The 23233-nt window shown below is 42.8% G+C and overlaps 1 protein-coding gene across 1 annotated transcript in view; it reads right to left on the bottom strand.

The window, feature by feature from the left end:
* Nucleotides 1-637: 637 nt before the first annotated feature.
* The window catches only part of LOC145416714 (FAST kinase domain-containing protein 1, mitochondrial), a 233868-nt gene continuing 211272 nt past the window's right edge, over nt 638-23233 (bottom strand). The window contains exon 10 of the mRNA XM_080285647.1: nt 638-839. Within this exon, the coding sequence (XP_080141773.1) occupies nt 638-839 (202 nt within the window). The remainder of the gene's footprint in view (nt 840-23233) is intronic.

Raw genomic sequence — 23233 nt, 5'->3', positions numbered from 1 at the left:
CCTGACATTAGATAACAGATTGCCATTATCCCTAAACAAGCTGACTTCTGTTGAATCTTTTAAGGAACAGCTCATTTTTCTCTTTTTGAAAAGTTACAAACTTATGAGAGGTGTTGTGACAGACAACTACTGGGTCTAGTTGCTTTCACTTCTACTAATGATGTCTGTATTGCATACGAAGTATGTCTGAAAAGAAACTGAGCTTTTTAAATAGTGCACCAACTAGCCAGCAACATTTGAAAAGTCTCCATAAAAGTTTTTCCCAATATGAAACATAATTTTGTGCAAACATGTTGCTCTTCACAATCCTGCACTGTTCAGCTTGCAACAAATCACCATGTAAACTAAACACACATTCACTTCAGCACGTGTACCTCGATGACTAAGCGATGTGACGTGATGCGGCTAGTGTTAGACTAAAGCTCGAAGCTCTAAGTCACGCTACACAGCGCTCCTGTCACAATCACACTGGCTAGTTGGTGCACTATTTATTTATTTATTTATTTATTTTTATTTTTTTGACAGACCCCATATCAGCAGCAATTAAACTTTGTACATTTACTGAGGAATTAACAGAAAAAATAACTAACATATTACAAGTACCTGCAGTATGCTAGTGGATGTCTGTTTGCATGCCTTATGAAGGATAAATAAGGCCCCTAAGGTATTGGAGTTTCTCCTCAAAGGTGGAGAGAGCCATGGAGTACCAGTGGAAGTGAGGGACCTCCACCACCTCATACCCCAGAACTTCCAAGTGCCGCCGTTCAACTTGGTGGTGCCCCAATAACTGCCGTACGTTGACACAGTATTGGCTCTCCTTACGTACAAGCAATGCGATTCTGAAAATAGTGGATAGTCAAGTACAGTATTACAACGGCTGAACACAACAAAGCAGTAATTACAATAGTGCATCTCCATCTATTTAAGTATTGCAAATCTGAAAATATTGGATTATCAAGTATTACAACTGCTGAATCATAGGGGCATTTGTCTTCTTAGTATAATAGGAAAAGTGTATGGTAGGATACTTATAGACAGAGTTAGAGAAAGAACAGAGAAATTAGTTGGAGAAGAACAGGGAGGCTTTAGGAAGGGAAGAGGTTGTGTAGATCAGATATTCATTCTTAGATCTTTAGTGGAAAAGTTTCTAGAGAAGGGAAAGAAGTTGTATGTGGCTTTCATGGATTTGGAGAAAGCATATGACAGGGTGGATAGACAAGGATTGTGGAAAGTGTTAAGAATATATGGAGTAGATGGGAAGTTGTTGAATGCTGTGAAGAGTATGTATGATGGTGCTAAGGCTGCAGTGCGTGTTTATGGTGAACTAAGTGAATTTTTCTCTTTGAAAGTTGGTTTGAAACAGGGATGTGTCATGTCTCCATGGTTGTTCAATCTGTACATGGATGGGGTAATAAAAGAGATACAAGGTAGGGTAGTGGATGTTGGAGTGGCCCTGGTGAGAGAGGATAGTGTTTGGAAACTCCCTGTACTGTTGTTTGCAGATGATACTGTGTTGTTGAGTGAAGATGAAGGGGAGCTGCAAGGCTTGGTGGATGAGTTTGAGAGAGTGTGTAAGAAACGGAACCTAAAGGTGAATGTAGGGAAGAGTAAAGTGGTGGTCTTTGAGAGAGGTGAAGTCAGTGAATGTATAGCGAGGTTGGATGGTGAGGAATTGGAAAATGTGAGTACGTTTAAGTATTTGGGTAGTGTGATGAGTAAGGATGGAGGTTTGGAGGGTGAAGTGCTTGAAAGGGTACAGCAGGGAAGAAAGGTTGCTGGTTCCTTGAAAGCAGTGATAAGAAACAGGGAAGTGAGCATGGAAGTAAAAAAGTTACTACATGACAGTATTGTGATACCAACTCTAACGTACGGAAGTGAAGCTTGGACGTTGTTGGAAGGACACAAGTCAAGAGTGAGAGCAGTGGAAATGAGTTATTTAAGAGGAGTTTGTGGAGTCATGTGGAGAGACAGGCTGACGAATGAGGATATAAAGGAGCGTTGTGGTGTTGATGTGGATGTGATAGGGAGCGTTGTGAGGAACACACTGAGGTGGTTTGGCCATGTGGAGAGGATGGAGGGTGAAAGACTGACGAAGAGAGTGTATGTGAGTGAGGTGGAGGGTGGAAGAGGGAGGGGGAGACCGAGGATGAGATGGAGGGATGGGGTGGAGAGGTATATGAGAGAGGGGGGTGTGAGTTGGGAGCAGGGTGGTGAAATGGCGGGGGACAGGGCGACTTGGAGGCGATTTGTTTGTGGCCACCCCAAACGGGATTGAGGCGTCTGGCAATAGATAGATAGATAGATAGACAACTGCTGAACACTAACAAAGCAGTAATTATTGTAGTGGTTCTTCCATACAAGCAAAGTAGTTCTGAAAATATTACATTATCAAGTGTTTCACAGGCAGCAAATCTTGGGAATACCAGCAGTGTTTACTGAAGCTGTGGCCTATTTTGGCTGATCCCCCATTTGTCACTGGCCTGATATCACCAGCTGTTAGTCAGAGGGACCAACACTGGGATGTTGACACAAGCTGCTATGTATTTTGGGTGACCCCCGGCTCAAGTTCACACGCCATGACATTTACTCAGCTGGACTCAAATGATGAGGGTCACCCCCATAGAAAGCTGTAGTCAACAATACAAGAATGACCTGGTGTGACCACTCTGTCAAGAAAATGATTGGAATGAGATAACAGCCCAGTTGTCAGACAGTTCCAGAGATGAGAGGAGGCATGACTAACCTGGATATATCAGGAACAGTTTGTGAAGAAACAGACACTTGCTCTCACGTCCAGCCTCTCTGAAGTCATGCTCTTTAGTTTTAGTTTAGTGACATAGTGTAGGAAGTATTCCAAGACATCATATCATAAGGTAAGAATTTGCATGTACTGTATGTTAACTGGTACACAGCAGCTTAGTAAAATAGCTGTTCCCATTAGTGTGTACTCTATTAGCAGCAATGTTTGAGTGATCTTATGTAAGTTTGTGATTCTACTTAGGCTGAGAGTGTCTCACCATGCACCTGTTTAATGTAGAAAAGATCCTAATTCTGTGAGACAGCACACAGTTCAGAGATGTAGTGAACACTGGCACAGCGACTGACAAGTGATAAAGGTGCAACAGAGCGGTGAAGTTGAAGCGAGCCATTAAGAAAAGGAGAGTTGATGATGCAATAGTGCGGCAAAGAGACAGAGGTTGAAGGATACCAGTACGAGAAGGAGAATTAATAAGATGAAATGCTTTTGATTCCATCTTGTTGAGAAGAGCTGTAAGTGAGAAGCCTCCCCACACAGGGGCAAATAAAATCTATGTTTAAAGTCAACAACTGTGCAGGCGTAAAGATGGCACAGAGTCGGATTAGCACCCCTAATTTCTTGGAAGCATATTTTACAAGAGAGGTAATATGACCTCTCCAAGACAAATCCTGTGAGAATGAAACCCCAAGTATGTTCAAAGATGATGCAGGAATGAGTCAGAAATTGTTAAATATTTAAAGATACTCCTGTGGTAGATTTTGAAGGGTGGAACGATGTAAGAACTGAGTTTTTGATGCATTAAAATCAACAAAATTACTTTTACCCCAACCAGAGATAAGAGCCAAGTCAGACATTAGGTGTGTCATAGACTTATCCCTTGTTTGCTGAAGTAACTGCAGAGATGGACACTGTGGGAAGCAGATGGAAAAGTAAAGGGTGGAGTCATCGGCATATGAGTGGATATGGTTAGATGTACAGCTTACAGGGTCACTGATGAATAGAAAGAGGAGAGATGGTGATAGGATAGAACCCTGAGGAACACCACTGCTGATACCCCTAAGAGAAAAATGGTGGCTGTCTACAACAGCAGCTATAGAACGACCAGAAAGGAAGCTAGAGATGGTGGTATGGAGGGAAGGATAGAAACTGTAAGAGGGCAGTTTGGAAACGAAAAATTTATGCCAAACTCGATCGAATGCATTTGAGGTGTCAAGTGCAACAGCAAAGCTTTTGCCAAAGTCCAAAAAAAAGGATGACCAGCAGTCTGAAAGTAAGGTGAGAAGCATGCCAGTGGAGCATCCTTGGCAGAACTCATAGTGATGATCAGAAAGAAGTTGTGATAGGAAAGGTGCTTTATTTATTACTATTATTTTTTTTTGTTAAGAACAGATTTAAGACATTAGAAATATGGAATGTTAATGCAACTGGGTGATAGTTAGAGGGCTGGGAATGGTCAACTGTCTTTGAGACTGGCTGAATGACAGTAAACTTCCAACAAGAAGGAAAGGTACAAGTTGACAGACAAAGGCGAAAGAGTTTACCTAGGCAGGGTAAAAGCACAAAAGCACAGTTCTTGAGGACAACAGGAGGGACCCCATCAGGCCCATATGCCTTGTTAGTACTAAGGTAGGTGATGGCAGAAAACACAGCAATTGAAGAAATTTTAATATCAGCCATGAGGAAGTCAGAGGGGAGAGGTGATGGAGGAACAGCACCAGAATCATTTAAGGTGGAATTGGAGGAGAAAGTCTGAACAAAAAGTTCTGCTTCATCAGTAGAAGAAATTGCTAAAGAGCCATCAGAGTGGAACAGAAGATGGAAGGATGATGAAGTAAAGTTGTCAGAAAGGTTTTTGGCAAGGTGCCAAAAGGAGTGGGAAGAATTTGAGTAAGAAAGGCTGTCGCTGGGAGAGAGGCAGATGGTGGAGGCTTATATGGTCCCCCCCCTGGACTCCAAGGCTAGGCACTGAGTTGCCATTTTTGGTGACTCTGGAACAGGAAGTTTGGTGTGTACTGTGCATGTACTGTGGTGTTGACAGTTAGAGGAAACTGTTTGGGAGAGGTTTGTTTTGTTTGATTTTTAAAGGCCCCAACAACATGCCTGCATGCATCAGCCATGGTCACCTAATGGTGGATCTCCATGCTGCTTGATTTCTGGCTGCCTCCCTATTCAATCCCTTATCCCTGAGGTCACACACTATTACCTCGTCCCAGGTCTTCTTCGGTCTGCCTCTAGCAACCCTACCCTAAACATTCATACTTCTCATTTTCTGCAACAAATTGTCATCCCCCAACTCTCCACATGCCCTGACCATCTCAGTCTACCCCTCTTCATCACAAACTTAACACTATTGTGGGCCGATGACACACCGACGCGTCATTTGTTGACCAACCGAATCAAGGCCAATGATGTGGTGGGATGTCATTTCTTTTATTTCGGTATTTTCTATCCCAGAGGAATGAAATTTTTATGATATATACCTTACTTCATATATCTACATATCATATTATTATATAGTAAATAAACAGAAATCATGGGTGAGAAATTATTCATCGTATATATATATTTTTTTTCTTTTTATTGGAGAGGGGAGATCAAATATCATCACAGAAACCTGAAAAATTTTATGGGAAGCGTGAAATTAATTGTATTTTGTCACTATATTATCAATTATTCAATAAATAATTTTTTTTATGTGCATATGCACATCATATATATATATATATATATATATATATATATATATATATATATATAATAATAATATTATATATATATATATATATATATATTTTTTTTTTTTGGTGGGGGGGGGGGGTTGTCATTTTTTTTTTAGCAAGTTTTCCTTGCTTACACTCAACCCTCGATTTCCCGTACCCTTATTTCCCGGTCTTAGGACTTCACGAACACAGACTGGGGCCGGACAATATTATCAAATGTCGGGCAAATGCCCACACAAGTCCAGGATTCTCACAAAAGTCTGGGTATTATTCTCTCTGGTAAAACTATAAGCAGTCTGCTGCACAACACAGTATAATTTTAGTAAAGTTTTGAATTGATAAAGGCCATTTGTATGACAAAGAAGATATTTTCATACATGAAACACATCTTGGCCACCAACCTGCTTCACCCCACCAGTTCCTTCTAACTCGTGGCAATATCCCATTGGCTGTCTAGCTTTCTCAAATGCCAATATAAATAGTTTACTGCATAACACAGTAAAATTTAAGGAAGGCTTGGACACAATAAAGTGCATAATAAAAAATCTATTTTCTTACAGAGTCAATGGGATCCATTCCTACTCAGCTCACCCAACTCGGTGCGACTAAATACCGAATTGGCACTTTTCACTGGAAAATATTTTAATTTTTTTCACCACAGTGGCTCATACACACCTAATTATCTGAAATCTACTAAAAAAACTGTCTATCTATCTATCTATCTATTGCCAGACACCATAATCCCTTAAGGGGTGGCCATTTGACTTTGAGTTAGTTGTTTTACGGGGAGGGGCACTAACCCTCCACCAACCCACTTGTTCACACGTAAGGAGTACGTATGGTTTGGTTATATGGTTACCACCCAGCGTTGTAAATGGTTTCTTGGCTTACAGGAAACCATTTGGCTTGTCATTCAATGTAAAGCCACCTGTAAAGGAAAGAAAAGCAATAAGAAGTGACAGGAAAGATGGGAGAAATAGGAAGAGAGGAGGAGAGGCACAGAAAAAGAATGATAAAGGCTAAGGAAGAAGTAGGCAGCACTACATCAAGTGAGTGGATGATGGTCGCCACCACCTACCACTTAATATAACTTAATTAAAAAATCAGGCTTCAGAGCTAAAATGTGCCAATGGTAACTGATACTTCCCCTTCAGATCGTCAGCAAGCCTTGATAAACTTTCTATTTTGCATAAATATAGGTGGTAGGTGGTGGCGACCATCATCCACTCACTTGATGTAGTGCTGTCTCTACTTCTTCCCTAGCCTTTATAATTCTTTTGCTGTGCCTGCCCTCCTCTCTTCCTATTTCTCCCATCTTTCCTGTCACTTCTTGTAGTTTTTTTTTCCTTTACAGGTGGCTTTGCATTAAGTGACAAGCCAAATGGTTTCCTGTAAGCCAAGAAACCATTTACAATGATGGGTGGTAACCATATAACCAAACCATACGTGCTCCCTACGTGTCAACAAGTGGGTTGGTGGAGGGTTAGTGCCCCTCCCCGTAAAACAAATAACTCAAAGTCAAATGGCCACCCCTTACAGGATTATGGCGTCTGGCAATAGATAGAGAGATTTATTTTCAGTACAAAAAAATGTATCTGCATTGTAAATCGATATTTATACAAAACAAAAATCTGTCAGGCAAGTTGTTAGGCTAGAGGCAAAACACTTCTGCTAACTTTAAGAAATTTTCACTTTGAATCCTGATTTTCTATTAATAATTAAATCAAGCACAAATTTTTGACTGAATTTCAAATAATTAGGTGTGCAAAGCTATATGGTGATAAGGATTAAAATATTTTCCGATTAAAACTGCCGATTCGGTCCAAGATTGAGTTCACATTCAATGATTGCGTGTTTGTATCTCAGTCAGCTGGACAGTGATTGGCTCACCTTGTGGTGTTCCATTCCTTGTTCATTTTCCTCTTTTTCCTCAGCTTTCTGATCTTCTTCTATCATGCCCTCCACATTATCATCAACAACTGTCTAACCAACCATTCTTAGGGTTGTAGATAGAAAAAAATCACGATATTGTGTCAGTTATTATTACAGTATTGTTATTGTGTCAGTGATATTATTTTATGCGCTGTGTATGTCAGTTATGTTGGTATAGGTAGCCTACATTCCAGAATGCTCTAGAATATTGAAATAATTGCCGGACAGTATTGGAGAATTCGGACAAAGTATGGTAATAACCCGTGGAATGGTATGTGGGGCAAGACTTTTGTATTCCTGGACTTTTGGGGTTCCTGGACTGGTCTCCCCCCCTTTAAGTCCAGGAAATCGAAGGTCAAGTGTACAGTAAGCTCCCACAGTGCACGAGTGGATGGGCGGTCCTGGTCCTCGCGCACTGTGAAATCGCACAATGCGAATACATAATCTTAAGGGAAAAATTACATATGGACGGTATCCCCTCATACCTTGACATTTTTTGACCCTTCCAGACATAATAAAGGGAAAATTTTTCAGACATATACAACAGATATAGCTACAATAACAAAAATATGGTCAGTCACCTTAACAACAGTAGACAACAGGCCTGATGGACTTAAACAACAAGGCGTGGCAACACACTTAAAGTGCCCTCGCCGCCGCCCTGGCTGCACTACGCTTGTTTAACAGTTGCTAATGTAGTATTATTCCAGGCTTTGACGAAGAAATTTATGGCCTGTCGAATGTTACATTTCTTCCAGAATGCAGCAACAGTCATTATGGTGGGGGTTGCAGGTATGCCAGGTGAAGCAGGTGAGTCAGGTGGGGCTGTGGAGGTGGAGGTGGAGGTGGCTGGTGAGTCAGGCAGGGCAGTGGAGAAGGAGGGGATGGCAGCGGGTGAGTCAGGGGAGGTGGTGAGGGGAGGATCCTCCATCTTCTCGTCACTACTGCTCACATTTTCGGCAATTTCCTCGATCTCTTTTTGTTTGTCTGTTTCACTCCTCATCTTGTTATGGACATATCTGCAGTATAACAACTTGGTTTTTGCTAAATAACTGTTAGTCAGGGGTGGTGGTAAGGGGAGGATCCTCTTTCTCCTCGTCACTGCTCACATTTTCGGCAATTTCCTTCATCTCTTCTTGCTTGTCTGTTTTATTCCTCATCTTGTAATGGATGGATTGGCAGTATAACAACTTGGCATTCGCGAAATAACTGTAATTCAAGTGAATCCAAACATTATTATAAAAACTGGGCATCTATTCTAACTTACTGTATTGCCAAAAATGTTATTGTCGAAGTCATTATTGGCGAGATCTCACTGTAGGCTCCTCTTGAGCACCTTCTCCACGTGCCTCTTGGTGCATCGTGCGGGGAGGGGGGGGGGTGTAGTCGGTGTAGTCGGGGAAAATAGCGGTTTTGGGCCACTCCTTGCCTCTGCCTCGTGTATTGTGGGCTAAACTCGCGCAATCAAGGATTTTTGTTTATTACTTTTGGTCACTCGCATATTATGCGATTCGCATACTCTGAGCTCGTGCACTATGGGAGCTGTCTGTATCTTGTCACGATATATACAGTAGTCCCTCAATTATCCAGATGTGTTCATTATCTGGATGCTGGACCTTGGCTCTATTAAACCATTACCTGAGTTTATTTGCTATTATCTGGACGTAGAAGTGCCCAAGAACTTTGGCCGGCCAGCCAACATGTCCAAACATTCGGTATCATGGCCGTTGGGCTTGAGCCGTGAGCAGGAAGTAGTCCATATCCCACAACCTGAGCTAAAATGTCCTTCTGCCCCTGTACTGAATGGTCAAAGTCACATGCTCGTCCAATCGCTCCCAACGAACCTCCAGCACCCGAGTAAAAAGACTGTAACACACAAGCAGTGTCAAAACTTCTGTACGCATTCCCACCGAATGTCCAGTATTGCTCGGCCACCTGGCTAAGTCTTTCCTAACTGCCAATGAGATTGTAACACAGACTGCAAGCCACGAGTACATATTCGGTGACAGCAGCCGTCTGCCTCTCTACCGAACGTCAAATGTCGCATGGCCACCAGGCTAAGTCTTGGCCAACCGCAACCACCATCGAACTCAGACCACACGCCACGAGTACGTGTTCGGTGACAGCAGCCGTCCGCCTCTCTACCGAATGTTGAAAGTCACGCGACCACCAGGAGACACACACTCAAAGAGAGAGAGAGAAGAGAAAGAGATTCCTTCCCATGATATGATTACAATATCAGTACAGTAATCTCTGTACAAATGCATATGAAATTACTGTACACAGTGCTGTATGTGTGTATGTACAGGTATATATCGATATACAATACCCCTAGATGCAATACCCCAGCTTAACAACTGGGACAGAAATACTGTACCACCATATGCCTAACAATGGCCAAACCCCGGTTTAATGATGGGTTTTGATTTTTTAAAACAGATTTTGATGATATGTAAGACTAAAATTGTGCATTTAGGTTGATTTATAAACAGTTTCTAGACTTGAATTAATGTGTTTTAGCCATAGGTGGGGTGAACATTGTCATTTTGGGGTACAGTTTACAGTACTATGCTTGATTTTTTCCACTTATATTTGACAATGATTGATAAACTGTGTTTAGACTCAGATTAAAGAGTTTTAGCCATAGGTGTGGTGAACATTGTCATTTTGTGGTACAGTTTACTAAGCTTGATTTTTTCCAGACTTATATTTGATGATTTTCAGATTTTATTTGTAGGCTTTAGTGAGTTATTTACAGGTGTTAGGCTTAGGTTAGCTTCTTTTACAGCTGTTAGGTCATTTAGATTGGCTTTAAACTTGTTTTTAACTCATTTGGGTGGGTTTGGGACTTGACTGGGGGGGAAACCCAAGGCTGAAAAACGTATCCTATTACTTTACACGTTAAATCTACCCCGAGATACAATACCCTGCCTAACAATAGGTTTTTACCTACCCAATTGCATCGTTAAACTAGGGTATATCTGTACTGTCCAGTAGGATACACTTCCATTCGGTATGGATATTCATTTCAATATCACAGTCAGCCACCTCATCCAAGCAGCCCTAATGGGATAGGTTAGGTTTGGTTAGGGTCGGTTAGGATAACATATGTAATTTTGCCTGGGAAACACATTGAGCAAATATCTGAGAAAATCCTATGGTTATTTTTGAAACGACGAGGCGAGCATTGTTCCTGGCTGGGGGATAGTCTACCGATGGCCACCATGCGTGTAACACAGACCAAAGGCCAGAAGTAAATGTACGGTAAAAGCACCCATCCGCCTCTACACTGAATGGCGGGAATCCCCCAGCCTCCAGGATTAGTGTGAAACCCCCCATCACATCCACTTGTCTGCTTCCTACTGAATGGCCAGAGTCGCCTGGCAGGCCGCATTAGTCATCGACTGCCTGAGGCAGTGATGTACTGGTCATCCGCTGTTGCCGTCATATACTAACCCTTGCTTGGGCAAATGAAAGTGAACCTTATATGCAGATGTCAGTTGGCCACGTTTTGCTTCCTCTGTGCTCGAAAGCAACCATCGGGTGTGATATGAAAGAACTGTACTTTTTGCCAACCAATACAAGCCTGCACCTTCGTTCCCCCCTTTGATTCACCATAGTGACATGCTTGTAATGATGGCTGTGAATGAGGTCGCATTTGTAGTAGTCCCCTATCTTCTTCGGGTTGTGACCCTCTATGCTGTACTCTCATGTGTGTGGTGATGGCCACACCACCACCTGAGAAGCGGAAGAGGAAGGTTCTGACTCTGGAGAAGAAACGTGATATATTGGGCAAGGCTGACAGGGGCTGGACCACAGGATGCATTTCTCATGAATATGATCTAGCCCGTTCAACATTATCTGATATCAAGAAGTCACGCGACAAGCTTACACAGTACAGACAGGACTTCACCGAAAGCACTTGTCAGGGCAACAGGAAGGTAATGGCTCAGGCCCGGCATGCCATTATTGACCAGTCGACATTGGTGTGGTTTCGTCAGCAACGTGGTGCCAGTGTGCTAGTGTGTGGGACTGAGGTGAAGGCTGCTGTCGAGAAGTTTGCACACCTGCACAATGTGCATGGCTTCAAGACATCTGAGTGATGGCTCTTTTGCTTCAAGCTTCACCATGGACTTTGTGGCTGTAATGCATACGGTGAGGCCTGGACGCGGCAGTGGAGGAAGCAGACCCATTTTGCCAGATAGTGCGGTGCCTGATCAAGGACAAGGGCCTTGCCCTTGGTCAAGTCTATAACACTGATGAAACTGGTCTGTTATACCGTTTCTTGCCCACCAACACCCTGGCTGAGGAAAGGGAGAAGACTGTGCCTGGTCAGAAGCTGTCCAAAACGAGTCTCTGTTTTGTGCTGTGCCAATGCTAAAGGGACGCACCGCCTCAAATTCGTTGTTGCTGGGCATACAAAAAAAACCACGTTCCCTCTGTGGGTTGATGGATAGCCTGTCTGTTGTGTGGTACCATTCTCTGAAGGCTTGGTTTACTGCTAAGATCTTCAGAGATTGGTCCCACAGACATTTCGTCAAGGAGGTTATCTGTTATCAAATGGAGGCCCTTTGGTAACACTCGCAACCAGGTGAAGGCACTGCTGCTCCTGGACAATGCCCCCGTCCATCTGTATTAGAAGGATTTGGCTGCTTATGATGGGTGGATTTGCTGCATGTTTCTGCCATCTAATATGACTGCTCTGATTCAACCAAAGGACCAGGGTGTTATCGTGGCTACGAAGAGACTGTACCACTGGAGGTTCCTGAATGAGGTGATGGTGGTGCTGGAGGACGAGGATGCGGTCGGGGACACACGGGAGCAGAGCTTGCAGAATCTTTGGCATTACAACCTGAGGCCTGCAATGTTCTACTGGGTGAACGCGTGGAAGAAAGTCTCTGGGAAAACCCTCGAAAGCGGTTGGTCTCATCTCCCGCAGGGAATCGAAGCCGAGCACAACTTTGAAGGGTTTGATGTGGATGATTTCCACAGTCGTCTTCAAACAGCGAGAGAGCAGGTGGACATCAACGACAGCAGCAATCCTGGTTATCAGACAATGTCTGATGAGGAGATCGCCACTGCAGGCAGGGAAGAGGACAGCAGGACCGATGAGGACATGGATGAAGACCTTGACTCACAGCCCTCCACAGCTCCTTAAATCCCTCGTTTCAGCGTCCTCCGTGGTTACCTGGAGGGGGTGCTGGAGTATGCCGAGCACCAGCATTGTGACAGGGAGTTGGTGCCACTCAGCCTGGTGATGGAGCTGCGGGGAGTCTGGGACGCTGTCATCCTCCAGCAGAATCGTCACAACAGGATTGACTCCTTCTTCAAGCCTGCAACCCCAATGAGTGCCAGCCCATTCTCACCACCACCACCACCACCACCACCACCTCGTTTCCCTCCTTCACCATTGGACCCGCACTTGAGCATGTCGACAACCGCTGAATCTCCGTTGGATGTAAGTTTGCGGCTATCTTCAGCGTCACCTGAGGTGGGTAGGCCACCATCACCGCACCAAACATCACTGCTCATTGCTCAGCTCCAGCAGGTTCAGGAGGAAAAGGAGGAGTTATTGGACATTTGCTAGGAACAAATGTTTGCCACTAGACCACATGGGACAACTCTACACCTGCTGGAGGTGTGTGAGTTACGAAGCCTGTTTGTAGTGCAGTGCATTGGGTGGTAAGAACCCCACCCAAATGTTTTTTGATAGGTAACATTAGGTTTCTTTCATAGTTTCCTTGGTGTTAAAATTTATTTAGGATAATCCTATGTATGTTTTGATGTCACAGTATGGTAGAATGACCTGAAAACATTGCCAAAAATAGGAGGGGTACTGTCCACACAATAGTGTTTAGGTAGGGTGTTTTTTGGTTTTCAATGTTTTTTTTTTTTTTTCTTGGTGTTGAAAATTATTTTGGATAATCCTATGTATGTTTTGATGTCAAAATATGGCAGAACGACCAGAAAACACTGTCAAAATACGGAGGGGTACTGTACATACACTAGTGTTTAGGTAGGGTGTTTTTTTGGTTTTCAGTTATTTTTCTGCATGGTTTTCTTGGTGTTTACCATTACTCTGGATATTCATAGGTGTGTTTTGATGCCTAAATATGTCTGAATGACCGGAAAACACTGCCAAAATTAGCACAGGTACTGTACAAATAGGTTAAGTATAGGTTGGAGGTGGGTATGGTTAGAGTTCATTATCTGGATGTTGCCACTACCCGGACATGCCTTTGGCTCTATTATGTCTGGATAAATGAGGGATTACTGTACCTTATTTCATATATGATATATACAGTATTTCATATATTTTGATATCATATTATAATATAGTATATAAACACAAATCTTGGGTGTGCTGTTTGCTGATGATACAGTATTGTTGAGTGAAGATGAATGGGAGTTGCAAGGTTTGGTGAATGAATTTGGGACAGTGAGTAGGAGGAGGAAGCTGAAAGTTAATGTAAACAAGAGTAAAGTTATGGTGTTTGAGAGGAATGAAGTCACAGAGTGTGCAGTGAGGTTGGATGGTGAGGATATGGAGAATGTGAGTGCATTCAAGTACTTGGGTAGTGTGATGAGTAAGGATGGAACTTTGGGGGATGAAGTACGTGAAAGGGTACAGCAGGGAAGAAAGGTTGTTGGTACTGTACACTGAAAGCAGTGATGAGAAATAGGGAGGTGAGTATGGAAGTTAAGAAGTCACTGCATGATGGTATTGTGATCCCTACCCTGACGTATGGAAGCGAGGCGTGGACATTGCAAGAGGGGAACAAGTCAAGAGTGAGAGCAGTGGAAATGAGTTACTTGAGAGGAGCATGTGGAGTAACGTGGAGGGACAGGTTGACGAATGAAGAAGTGAAGGAACGTTGTGGGGTAGATGTGGATGTGGTTGAAAAGATTAGGAGAAATACACTGAGGTGGTTTGGACATGTGGAGAGAATGGCGAATGAAAGACTGACTAAGAGGGTGTATGTAGGTGAGGTGGAGGGAGGGAGAGGGAGGGGTAGACCGAGGATGAGGTGGAGGGATGGAGTTGAGAGGTATATGAGGGAGGGGGGCGTGAGTTGGGGGGAGGGGAGTCAAATGGTGGGTGACAGAGTGACTTGGAGGCGTTTTGTCTGCGGCCACCCTTTGCGGGATTAGGGCGTCGGGCTATAGATAGATATATAGATAGATAGTAATTATACATCATGTATTTTTTATGCTTAGTTTTTTTTTTTCTTTTTTTCACTTATCAAATATCATCAGTTTTTAATTGCCAAATACCATCACACAAATCTGAAAATTTTATGAGAAGTGTGGAATTAGTTGTACTGTACTTTGTCACAGTATCATCAACTACTGAATAAATAATTATTTTTAATGTGTAAATGCAAATTATATTTTTTTATTTATTCGCATTAATTTTTTAACTCGAATGTTTCCGGGTTACTTATGGTCAATATAAAATGAAACTAACATACAATAATCCCTCGATTATCCGACATAACAGAGCCAAAGGCATATCCGGATATGGGCAACGTCCAGATACAGAACAACATCCTCTACTGTACCCATACCCTACCTAAACCCAACCTACTGCCTATACCCAACCTATATGTAAAGTACCCCTCCTAATTTTGGCAGTGTTCTGCAATCTTTCAGCTGTTTTTGGACATCAAAACACACACTGCAATATGCAATATACTGTACTGTATTTGCCGGTGTATAAGGCCGACCTGTGTATAAGACTACTCCCAATATTTCCATACAAAATGTGGGTTTAGAGGTATTGTATACTCTGTGTATAAGATGAGCCCCAACTCTTTAGACACTGGCAGCTTGCTGCCCCAGCAACCCCAGTCCTTTATCACTCTTCCCACTGACCAGTGAGTGAGATACTATTAACATGTTGCAAACCAACACAGCCTTTGGTTAGGTTTTACTTTAAACCAACTTCTTCTATGGGTTTTATAGGCTATCTAGGCTGTATGTGTCACCTTCGATATCAAAATGGGTTATACATTTAATATCCATCCATCCATCATCCAATCCTACGTTGCCCCATGAGAAGCGTATGAGAAGCGTAGGAGCCCGGGGCAAGGCAAGTTGGTCCTGACATTTCAGATGAGAATGACCAGCCTCACTCATCCCTGAGTGGCATTATGTGAACAATAAACCCCAACCACCCCTTCGATGTAAAACTTCACCGGCTCAATCCGACTGGAGTGCCGTAATTACCCACTACACCACCAGGCTCCCAAATTTGGTTATATGGTTACCACCCAGCATAGTAAATGGTTTCCTGGTGTACAGGAAACTATTTGGCTTGTCACTCAGTGTAGAGTCACCCACAGGCAGAAGGAAGGGAAAAGAATGAGAGAAAGAAAGACAGAATTAATATTCAAGTATAAACTCATACTATACAGTATTAAAAACTTAAAATCATGTTACCATGAAGTTTATACAATAGGTTAAAGGAAAATTACATTTTATTAAGGATCACATCAACTGTCCGTCATTAAAAACCTTCAAAATCAGTACCATCCACATCTGACATCATCAGTTTATCAACTTCATCCTGAATTATGTTTGCAGTTCTTCATCATAAGGATCAAGCTCTGAACTCACAGATGTAGCTTCGGCACTGGCTTCCTCTTCCTCATCCGCCCACAAAATGTCATCTACTATGTCATCCACTGAATTGGATATTCCACATTTATTGAAAGAGTTGATGACTTTTTCCACAGAAATATTATTCCATGCCTCGATAATAAAATCACGGCTCATCCAGACTTGAAGCACGTATATTCCCACCACTTGTATAAGCCTTTTTACCACTGATCATATGCTCATTCCATTGCTCACAGATGCGGTCTTTGAATGCTTTATTCAGACAGACATCAAATGGTTGTATGACTGAAGTTAATCCACCAAGAATAACAGCAATCTCACCGTTGTTTATCACTGTTGGTAATGAGCCCTGCTTCAGATCTGGCAACCCTGAGCTCGGTGGTAAACAACCCAGCCAGTCGCTCTCAGGCCAAGACACATGCTGCTATTCATCGCAAGGCCTCAACAGGTTACTAACCTTTCTTATGTCCTCATGGCTGTACCCATGGAGATAATTTTTTTTATAAAAATTTGCCTTCATATACAAAACAAGTTGTGTTTGATGATGATGTTAGTAATATCAACAGTTTTTGACAGTATATGTACTACATGCAGGGAAACACGGGTCAAGGTGAGTGTTTGGTGATGTTCCCTATCATGCCTATGGATCCCACAACAAGGGAATGTCGAGGTTAGGATTTTATACCCGATATTCAAGACGACCCCCCAATATGAGCATTTTTTAATGAGGTTTTAGAGTCGCCTTATACACCAGCAAATACAGTAATCCTTAACACTAAGAAAACAATGCATTAAAAAAATAAATAAATACCAATACAGAGTACCATTCCTAATTTTGACAGTGTTCAGCAGTCTTCTGACTCTTTTAGACATCAAAACACACATGGGAATATGCAATATAAAAAAACACTAAGAGAAAATGCATTAAAAAAAACAAAAACATTATACACAATCAATCTATCTATCTATCTATCTATTGCCAGACGCCTCAATCCCGTTTGGGGTGGCCACAAACAAATCGCCTCCAAGTCACCCTGTCCCCCGCCATTTCACTGCCCTGCTCCCAACTCACACCCCCCTCTCTCATATACCTCTCCACCCCATCCCTCCATCTCATCCTCGGCCTCCCCCTCCCTCTTCCCCCCTCCACCTCACTCACATACAATCTCTTCGTCAGTCTTTCACCCTCCATCCTCTCCACATGGCCAAACTACCTCAGTGTGTTCCTCATAACGCTTCCTATCACATCCACATCCACACCACAACGCTCCTTTATATCCTCATTCGTCAGCCTGTCTCTCCACGTGACTCCACAGGCTCCTCTTAAATAACTCATTTCCACTGCTCTCACTCTTGACTTGTGTCCTTCCAACAATGTCCAAGCTTCACTTCCGTACGTTAGAGTTGGTATCACAATACTGTCATGTAGTAACTTTTTCACTTCCATGCTCACTTCCCTGTTTCCCATCACTGCTTTCAAAGAACCAGCAACCTTTCTTCCCTGCTGTACCCTTTCAAGCACTTCACCCTCCAAACCTCCATCCTTACTCATCACACTACCCAAGTACTTAAACGTACTCACATTTTCCAATTCCTCACCATCCAACCTCGCTGTACATTCACTAACTTCACCTCTCTCAAAGACCATCACTTTACTCTTCCCTACATTCACCTTTAGATTCCGTTTCTTACACACTCTCTCAAACTCATCCACCAAGCCTTGCAGCTCCCCTTCGTCTTCACTCAACAACACAGTATCATCTGCAAACAACAGTATAGGGAGTTTCCAAACACTATCTTTTCTCACCAGGGCCATTCCAACATCCACTACCCTACCTTGTACCTCTTTTATTACCCCATCCATGTACAGATTGAACAACCATGGAGACATGCCACATCCCTGTTTCAAACCAACTTTCAAAGAGAAAAATTCACTTAGTTCACCATCCACACGCACTGCAGCCTTCGCACCATCGTACATACTCTTCACAGCATTCAACAACTTCCCATCTACTCCATATATTCTTAACACTTTCCACAATCCTTGTCTATCCACCCTGTCATATGCTTTCTCCAAATCCATGAAAGCCGCATACAACTTCTTTCCCTTCTCTAGAAACTTTTCCACTAAAGATCTAAGAATGAATATCTGATCTACACAACCTCTTCCCTTCCTAAAGCCTCCCTGTTCTTCTCCAACTAATTTCTCTGTACTTTCTCTAACTCTGTCTATAAGTATCCTACCATACACTTTTCCTATTATACTAAGAAGACAAATGCCCCTATGATTACCACACACTTCTTTTTCCCCTTTTCCTTTGTACAAGGGAATAATTATACCTGACTTCCAATCCTCCGGGACTCTACCTTCCTTCCAGGCCAATCTGCACATCTTCCACATCCATTCTACTACTATCTCTCCCCCATGCTTCAGCATTTCACCACACACTCCATCAATTCCTGGGGCTTTCCCCTATTTAACTTCCTTCATTGCTTCCACAACTTCTATCCTACTGATTTCTTCCTGTCTTCTCACCTCCCTCCTTCTCCCAGCCATTCCCCAGCCACTTATACTCGCATTACTTACATCCTCTACGTTCAACAATTCCTTAAAGTGTTCTCTCCATCTGCTCACCTTTTCTCCCTTCTCCACTAGTAATCTACCATTTTTATCTTTCACTCCCCTGCTAACTTCACTTCCACCCTGTCTTACTCTTTTCACTTCTCTCCAGAACATTTTCTTACAGTCCCTCCACTTTACACTCAAATTCCTTCCAAATTCCTCATCCACTCTCTTACTCTCTTTTACTAATCTTTTCACCTCTCTCTTTCTTTCCACAAATAACTCTCTCTTCCGCCTCTCAACTTCTTCCACACCCCTATTTCTCATCCATTCATTGTATGCTTTCTTCTTTTGTGCCACAGCCTGTTTCACCTCTTCAGTCCACCACACTGTTCCTTGCACCCCCCTCCGTCTTCTCTTCCTTCCACACACCACATCACATGCTGCACATATTTCTTTTGTAAATATCTTACACACACCTTCCACGTCTCCCATCTGCTCCAATTCATATTTGCCCAATCGTTCCTCCAGTTCTCTCTTATACTCTGCCTTTTTCTCATCCCCTTGTAACCTTTCCACTCTCCTTGCAACTACTCCTTCCTCTCGTCTTTCCCTTCTTCTATTCTTCCATCTTGCATTCTTATTCTGGCCACAACCAAGTAGTGGTCAGAAAGTCCACTCCCCCAACCTCTATACACTCTTGCATCCATTACACATCTTCGCATCCTTTCATCCACACACACATAATCAATCATTGCCTTCCTTTCATTCAGTTCACCACCCAACCTTCTCATCACTCGCCATGTATACCTGTGGATCATTTTATGCCTGAAGAGGGTATCGGCTATCACCAACCCCCTCCCAGCACAAATGTCTACTAATGCACTCCCATTCTCATCTATCTCAGCAGGCACACCCCACTCACCAACTATTCCATCCACCTTCATATTCCCAACTTTACCATTCATATCACCAATCAAAAACACTCTCTCATTCCTTCCAAACTTTTCCATGCACACTTCCACATTTGTCCAGAACTCTTCTCTCACTCTTCTAGAACGATCTTGCGTTGGTGCATACACACACACAATCACCCACATTTGTATTCCAACTTTCAACTTTACCCACACAATCCTTGACCCAACTGATCCATACTGTCTTATGCTCCTCTTCCATCATTTACTCACAACTATACATACTCCTTCCTTTGCCCTCTCATTCTCACCTACTCCTGCACATATACCCCATCCATACTCCCATTCTCTCACACTTTCTCCTCTCCATTTTGTTTCAGTTATTCCACATACATCCATTTTCGCACCCTCAAGCACCTGGACAATCTCTCTCTCTTTCACCTCATCGTTCGCTCCTCTTACATTCCATGTACTCATTACCAAGTCCTTTGTCCGGTCCTGGGTCTTCATTGTTTGGTCAGTCCTTGTCCGAGGCTTCTTGTTTGTTTTTTTAGTTAGTTGTTTTCCGGGGAGGGGCACTAACCCTCCGCCAACCCTTTTAGTCGCCTTTTACGACAAGCAGGGATACTGGGGGAGTATTCTTGAAAACACCCCTACCCCCAGGGGGTATAAACAGCAACAATAACAATACCCCTCCTAATTTTGGCAGTTTTGCAATCATTTGGCTCTTTTTAGACATCAAAACACATTGCAATATGCAGTATAATCCTAAACACTAAGGAAACAATGCATAAACAACAAGAAACCACAAAAACTCTACCAATATGCACAACCGTTCCAACATATTCAGTACCCCTCCTAATTTTGGCAATGTTCTGTGGTCTTTTCGCTCTTTTTGGCATCAGAATAACACATTGGAATATGCAGTACAATCCTAAACACTAAGAAAACAATGCATAAACAGCAACAATAACAAAAAAAATACCAATATGCACAGTATCCCTCCCAATTTTGTCAAGTGTTCTGTGGTCTTTCGGCTGTTATTTTTACATCAAAACACACATTGCAATATGCAATATAATCCTAAACACTAAGAAAACACTGCATAAACAAAAACACACACACACACACACACACACACACACACACACACACAAACCCTACCTATATGCATAGTCTCTATCTATCTATTGCCAGACGCCTCAATCCCATTTGGGGTAGACACAAACAAATCGCCTCCACGTCAACCTGTCCCCCAACTCGCACCCCCCTCTCTCATATAACTCTCCACTCCGTCCCTCCATCTCATCCTCGGCCTCCCCCTCCCTCTTCCCCCCTCCACCTCACTCACATACACTCTCTTCATCAGTCTTTCACTCTCCATCCTCTCCACATAGCCAAACCACCTCAGTGTGTTCCTCATAACGCTTCCTATCACATCCATATCCACACCACAATGCTCCTTTATATCCTCATTCGTCAGCCTGTCTCTCCATGTGACTCCACAGGCTCCTCTTAACTAACTCATTTCCACTGCTCTCACTCTTGACTTGTGCCCTTCCAACAACATCCAAGCTTCACTTCCATACGTTAGAGTTGGTATCACAATACTGTCATGTAGTAACTTTTTCACTTCCAAGCTCACTTCCCTGTTCCTTATCACTGCTTTCAAAGAACCAGCAACCTTTCTTCCCTGATGTACCCTTTCAAGCACTTCACCCTCCAAACCTCCATCCTTATTCATCACAATACCCAAGTACTTAAACGTACTCACATTTTCCAATTCCTCACCATCCAACCTCGCTGTACATTCACTGACTTCACCTCTCTCAAAGACCATCATTTTACTCTTCCTTACATTCACCTTTAGATTCCGTTGCTTACACACTCTCCCAAACTCATCCACCAAGCCTTGCAGCTCCCCGTCTTCACTCAACAACACAGTATCATCTGCAGTCAACAGTACAGGGAGTTTCCAAACACTATCCTCTCTCACCAGGGCCGCTCCAACATCCACTACCCCACCTTGTACCTCTTTTATTACCCCATCCATGTACAGATTGAACAACCATGGAGACATGACACATCCCTGTTTCAACCCAACCTTCAAAGAGACAAATTCACTTAGTTCACCATCCACACGCACTGCAGCCTTAGCACCATCGTACATACTCTTCACAACATTCAACAAATTCCAATCTACTTCATATATTCTTAATACTTTCCACAATCCTTGTCTATCCACCCTGTCATATGCTTTCTCCAAATCCATGAAAGTCGCATACAACTTCTTTCCCTTCTCTAGAAACTTTTCCACTAAAGGTCTAAGAATGAATATCTGATCTACACAACCTCTTCCCTTCCTAAAGCCTCCCTGTTCTTCTCCAACTAATTCCTCTGTTCTTTCTCTAACTCTGTCAATAAGTATCCTACCATACACTTTTCCTATTATTCCTACTAAGAAGACAAATGCCCCTATGATTACCACACACTTCTTTTTCCCCTTTTCCTTTGTACAAGGGAATAATTATACCTGACTTCCAATCCTCCGGGACATTACCTTCCTCCCAGGCCAATCTACACATCTTCCACATCCATTCTACTACTATCTCTCCCCCATGCATCAGCATTTCACCACACACTCCATCAATTCCTGGGGCTTTCCCCAATATAACTTTCTTCATTGCTTCCACAACTTCTATCCTACTGATGCATAGTACCGCTCCTAATTTTGGCAGTGTTCTGTGGTCTTTCAGCTTGTTTTAGACATCAAAACAGACCTTGCAATATGCCATATAATCCTAAACACTAAGAAAACAATGTATAAACAATAAAAATTAAGAAAACGCAATACTTACCACACAGTGAATGGCAGACAGGCATCGTATCCCGCCAGGCTGCAGCAGGTCTACAGGTATTTCATGTGGTCTACTGGCTGACACTGCCACTTTGCAAAGGTCAAAGAACTTCTCCTCCTCCATCTGCTTACGTCAGCCAATGAGTGGGGACATGCGGCAAGGTGATCGAGCCCTACCCACCATAGGACTCTCCGAAGACAGCCACAAGCTCACATCTTACGGCGACTCAACGGCTGTCGATGTGCTCAGTTGTGGGTCCGAGAGAGAAGACTGGGGCCAACAGGGTGGTGGTGGTGGTGGTGGTGGTGGTGGTGGTGGGGTGAAGGGGTCTGTCTTCCAAGAGTCCTGCAGTGGGAAGGGCTCCATCACCTTGCCACATGTTCCCACTCACTGGACGGCTTAAGCAGATGAAGGAGGAGTTCTTTGACTTTTGCTGAGTGGCAGTGTCAGCCACTAGACCACCTGGGATACCTGTAGATTTGCTGCAGCCTGGTGGGTTACAACTCCTGTCTGCCATTCATTGGGTGGTAAGTACTGTATTTTTCTTCTTAATTTTTATTGTTTATCATTATTTTATTTTCTTAATTTTTATTGTTTATATATTACTTTCTTTTCTTCTTAATTTTTATTGTTTATACATTGTTTTCTTAGTGTTTAGGATTATATCGTATATTGCAATGTCTGTTTTGATGTCTAAAATAAGCTGAAAGACCACAGAACACTGCCAAAAATCAGGAGCAGTACAATGCATATACAGTAGGTAGGGTTTTCGTGTGTTTTTGTTGTTGTTTATGCAATGTTTTCTTAGTGTTTAGGATTATACTGCATACCACAATGTGTGTTTTGATGTAAAAAAAAAAAAAAAA

Source organism: Coenobita brevimanus, chromosome 107 (assembly GCF_032717465.1).
Source record: "Coenobita brevimanus isolate Jiangsu-jjx chromosome 107, ASM3271746v2, whole genome shotgun sequence".
NCBI classification, from domain to species: domain Eukaryota; kingdom Metazoa; phylum Arthropoda; class Malacostraca; order Decapoda; family Coenobitidae; genus Coenobita; species Coenobita brevimanus.
This window is presented reverse-complemented; position numbering and strand designations above follow the sequence as displayed.